Below are 5507 nucleotides of genomic sequence, written 5' to 3'. Positions count from 1 at the left end.
GGCTGACGACGTTTAGCTGAAGGTGTTGGTTGAAGGCAGAAGCAGATGAGACTAAGCCTTACGGGCGGAGATGTGGCAGACGGTGCCGGGTGGGTGGTCGTCGGAGAAGAGGGGCTGACAGCGACGTTCGGTGGAGAAGTGAGGAGATGGGATGGGGCGGCAACAATTCGTGAAGGAGAAGAAGAAGGTGGGGGGCGGCTGCACTACGACAAAGAAGAAGGCCCTATTTTAGGTTTTTAAAAAAATGAAATAATAATAATAATAATAATAATAATAATATAATTTATATTATATTATATTATATTATTATAAAACTTATATTCTCCATTTTCCTTTTCTTTTCTTTTTTTTTCTCACCAACCCAAATAATATAACACCCCATAAAAATAAAATCTTCAAAATTTAGGGTAAAAGTGTTAAGAAATTTACCTCAAAATTTTTTGGGCGTTACATTCTTCTCTCCTTAAGAAACTTTCGTCCTTGAAAGTTCTATTTCTCGAACAACTCTAGGTAGCGAGCTCTCATGTCATCTTCTCTTTCCCTCGTAGCCTCTTCAACTTTGTGATTCTGCCATAAGACTTTAACTAAAGGAGTCCATATATTTCTCAGCATCTTTACCTCTCTAGCCAATATCTCGACTGGTTGTTCTGTATAGCTCAAACTTTCATCAATCTCTAATGGCTCGTAATCCACTACATGAGATGGATCTGTCACGTACTTTCTCAACATCAAAACATGAAGTATGTCATGAACAACAGAGAGTGATGGCGGCAACGCCAAACAATATGCCACAAGGCCAATTTGCTCCAAAATCTCAAACGATCCAACAAAACGAGGACTCAACTTCCCTTTCTTTTCAAATCGTAAAACACCTTTCAGAGGTGCTACTTTTAAGAACACTTTGCCTCCTACATTATACTCAAGATCCTTTCGTCTCACATCAGCGTAACTTTTATGTCTACTTTGTGCTGCTTGCATACATGCTTTAATTTTTTGTATCGCTTCATTAGTAGATTGAACTAACTTAGGACCTATTAATCTATGTTCACCAACCTCTTCTCAACAAACAGGAGATCTGAAACATTTTCCATACAAAGCTTCAAATGGTGCCATGCTAATGATAGCCTGAAAACTGTTGTTATAAGAAAACTCCATCAAATGTAAGTGAGAATCCCAACTATCTAGAAACTCTAATGCACAAGCTCACAACATATCCTCTAAAACTTGGTTCAAACGCTCAGTATGACCATCAGTCTAAAGGTGAAAAGTCGTACTGAAATCTAACCTCGTGCTCATGGTAGCCTGGAGTCTCTTCTAGAACTTAGAAGTGAAACGGGCATCTCTATCAAAAACAATCGATACGGGTACCCTATGCAGTCTCATAATCTCAGTCAAGTACAAATATGCTCACTTACTAGCAGTATAAGTGGATTTTCCTGTCAACAACAACCCAAATCACGGTAAAATCCTTCAAAGTTCTAGGCAATCCTGTAATGATATCCATAGACACATTCTCCCACTTCCATTTTGGCACACTCAAAGGTTGTAATAAACCTGCTGGTTTTTGTCTTGGTGCTTTAACCTGCTGGCACACCAAGCATTTACTGACAAATTCTGTCACCTCTCTCTTTAATTTATGCCACCAACAAACTCGTTTCAGATCTTAATACATTTTTGTGCTACCTGGGTGCATGGAAAATGGGGAGCTATGAGCCTCAGCTAATAATTTTGCCTTAACTGCACTGTCTTCTAGCACATACAAACGTCTCTCAAACAAAAGTCCATCTAGAGGATAAGGAGAATCCATCAGCTTGCCCTGCTTTAAATGTGCGACGCTTCTCAACTAAATAAGGATCATTACGCTGAGCAACAATAATCTTTTGTCTCAAGGTCGGCTGCACTGACAATAAAGTTAACTGTGAGGTGACTGCACCTATTGATATTGCAATCTCAGCTCTTTCAAGATCTCGATGTAAAGGGGCCTTTTGGTAATGAGTGCTGCTGAATATGATACCTTTCTACTAAGGGCATCAATTACTACATTCGCCTTACTTGGGTGGTACAATATCTTACAATTGTAATCCTTTACTAACTCGAGCCATCTTCGCTGTCTCATATTCAACTCCTTCTGAGTGAAGAAGTATTTCAAGCTCTTATGGTCAGTAAAAATCTGTATCTTTTCACCATACAAATAATGTCTTCATATCTTCAGTGAAAAAACTAATGCCGCCAACTCTAAATCATGGGTAGGGTAGTTTTGCTCACGACTCTTCAACTGACAAGAAGTATAAGCGACTACCTTATCTTGCTGCATCAGAACACAACCGAACCTTTCTTAGAAGCATCACTATAAATCACAATACTCCCTGAACCATTAGGTACAGTAAGAACGGGTACAGTAACGAGCTTCTGTTTAAGGATTTGAAAACTATTCTTACAGGCCTTGCTCCAAACAAATAGAAGTCCTCCACAAACTTTTGGTAATAGCCTGCTAAACCCAGAAAGCTACGAATTTCACTAACTATGGAAGGTCGGGGCCAACTGGTAACAACTTCTATCTTAGCTGGATCCACAGAAACACCATCTTTAGAAACCACATGGCCTAGAAAAGATACATGCTTCAACCAAAACTCACATTTTGAAAACTTTGCATATAGTTTATTGGTTCGAAGGGTCTCCAGAACCAAACGCAAATGCTCCTCATGCCTTGCCTCTTTCTTAGATTTCACTAAGATATCATCAATGAATACAATCACAAAAGTGTTTAAGAAATCCTTAAACACTCTGTTCATTAAATCCATAAACACTGCTGGAGCATTAGTCAGTCCAAAGGATATCACAATGAACTCATAATGCTCATATCTCGAACGGAATGCTTTTTTTTTCGGTATATCACTATCCTTAATCCTCAACTGATGGTATCCTGATCGAAGGTCGATTTTAGATAACACTGTAGCTCCCTACAACTGGTCAAACAGATTATCAATCTTGGGCAAGGGGTACTTGTTCTTAACAGTTACCTCATTCAACTCTCTGTAGTCAATACATAAGCACATCGACCCATCTTTCGTTTTAACAAACAAAATCGGTGCACCCCAAGGTGACACAGTCGATCGAATGAAGCCTTTGTCAAGCAACTCCTTTAACTGCACTTTTAGCTCTTTCAACTCTGCTGGGGCCATTATGTATGGAGCTTTAGATATAGAAACAGTACAAAGTTCCAGCTCAATAGCAAAATCAGTCTCCCTATGAAGGGGTAATCCTGGAAGTTCTTTGGAAAAAACGTCTGTATAATCCCTCACCATAGGTTCTGATGACAAGGAAACATTAACCTCTTTAGTATCCACTGGCCAAGATACTCCAAGTACCCTGGTTAAGCAGCTTGCTAGCTTTCATAGCTGAGATCACTTTGGGTAACATTACTGTTCCTACCCCTTTAAACTTAAAGCTGAGTCTTGTAGGAGGATTAAACATAACCTTCTTATGGGAAGAATCTATACTAGCATGATTAGCAGCTAGCCAATCCATACCTAGAATTACATCAAAATCATGCATATCCAGGACTAACAACATTACATTTATTACATGACTTTCTATCTCAATCTGACATGCTTTTATCTTTTCTTTTGACAACATACTCTCTCCAGAAGGAGTAGACACTGATAAAACATGATCTAGAAGCTCTACTTCTAAGCGTGCATGCAATACAAATACAAAAGAGATAAAGGAGTGTGATGAACCAGAATCAAACAAAACTAAAGCATAATACCCCAATATTGGAAGCGTATCTGTCACTACAGTGCCTGCTCTCTTAGCCTCTAATTTATTCATAGCGAAGACCTTACCCTGCTGTGGTGCACCTGCTCCTTGGTTCTAAGCAATTCCAAAGCCTCATAGGGCATCTATCAGTTGTATGCCCTTCTTGCTTACACTTGAAGCAAGTTCTGGTCCCAAACAAACAACGACCCGGATGGTGCTTCCCACAGATGGTACACAACGGCTTCTCTCTGGCAACTTCCCATGTCTCAAAAGGTTTCTACTGAAAACGATGAAGATCGCCACTTGATTTCAAGTTCCTCTGCGACACTATAATAGTTTAAAGTTTTTCAAGATAATTTTCATTGAATTACTTGATTATTTACCTTTATCAACATTATCATTTAGCAACATACAGACGATCGTTTTGCTATATGAACACGATCGTTCATATTTATGAACACGAAAATTTTCAATATTTTGTATGATCAACATCTTTAAATGATCATGTATCAAAATCAATACGATGGTTTAAACGATCAATATCTTTAAACAATCGTGTATCAAATTCAATACGATGGTTTAAATGATCAGTGTCTTTAAACGATCGTCTATAGCTTATTCTATACGATGATTTAATTTATTATATACGATCGTCTATTGGTATTAAACGATCGTTTAGTATTTATTAACTTCTTTGCACGATCGTTTAGTATTCTCTTATTACAGCTAAATACTTAATTATATTTTCTTATTTTCCAGATTTGAATGTCTATTCTTATTGTTGTTTTTTTATGGAGGTCAATGGAATGGCTACAATGTTTATGAGAATTACTCAGTGTCTGGAATTTTTGTAGATATGCGAGTCAGCTTTAATTCTTTGGTTGCTTTAACATGTGAACAACTGGAATTAGATGAATTAGTAGAATTATCTATTTTACTTGATTTTGGTAAAAGTAATGTTCAAAATGTGGTGCCAATAAAGAAGGACAATGATGTTGCTTGGTATTTAGCTTTTGCTAAAGATGCAACTAATAGACATTCATTAGTTGCCCATGTAAGTGTTAATTATTTGGGAATGTCTTCTTCATCTATTAGTATATGGGAGAATGTTGATATGTCACTGAATATAGATTTTTCTTCTTTTGTTTCAAATGATGAAGTTATAAGAGACATCTCTTATTATTCTAACTTGAAGAAAAAAATTTATTTGAAAGTAAAGAAGTACTTTCAAAGTGTTTTTGCATAATAGCAGTGAAGAACAACTTTCAATTTAGAACTACAATATCAAATTTAAGGTCACTTAAATTTAGATGTCTACAAAAAGGCTGCAAATGGTATGTACGGATATCTCGCTATAAGAAGAGTAATTTGTGGATGCTACGAAAATATACTTCTAACCATGATTGTTCATTGAGTATTGTCCAAAGTTCTCAAATGTAAGCTTCTTCAACAGTAATTAACAACTGTTTGATAGATGATTTTAGATTCGTGTCTACTTATTGTTCCATTCCTAAAGAGATTGTGCATAAGGCTCGTACAAATCTTGGAGTTAATATAAGTTACCAAAAAGCTTGGAGGGCGAAAGAACATATGGTAAAGATATTACATGGTGACACAGTTGAACTGTATGCATTGATTCCAAGATTCTTTGATAAATTGGTTAAACCTAATCCAGGTATGATCAATTTTTTATATCAAATTTAAATTCATTTGCAGATAGATGTGGATAGACTAATATAATATCACAG

The 5507-nt window shown here is 36.8% G+C and overlaps 1 protein-coding gene across 1 annotated transcript; it reads right to left on the bottom strand.

Annotated features, from left to right (window-relative positions):
- Positions 1-489: 489 nt before the first annotated feature.
- On the bottom strand, positions 490-978 carry LOC127150836 (uncharacterized). The gene has a single exon (XM_051089525.1). The coding sequence runs from the start codon at positions 976-978 to the stop codon at positions 490-492; it is 489 nt and encodes a 162-aa protein (XP_050945482.1).
- Between the last annotated feature and the right edge of the window lie 4529 nt (positions 979-5507).

Source organism: Cucumis melo, chromosome 9, assembly GCF_025177605.1.
Source record: "Cucumis melo cultivar AY chromosome 9, USDA_Cmelo_AY_1.0, whole genome shotgun sequence".
Lineage (NCBI taxonomy): Eukaryota > Viridiplantae > Streptophyta > Magnoliopsida > Cucurbitales > Cucurbitaceae > Cucumis > Cucumis melo.
Note: the sequence above shows the minus strand (reverse complement) of the source record. Positions and strands in the feature narration are given on the sequence as shown.

Excerpts from the sequence above, each read along its gene's own strand:
- LOC127150836 (XM_051089525.1), bottom strand. The coding sequence starts at position 978 with ATGCAAGCAGCACAAAGTAGACATAAAAGTTACGCTGATGTGAGACGA.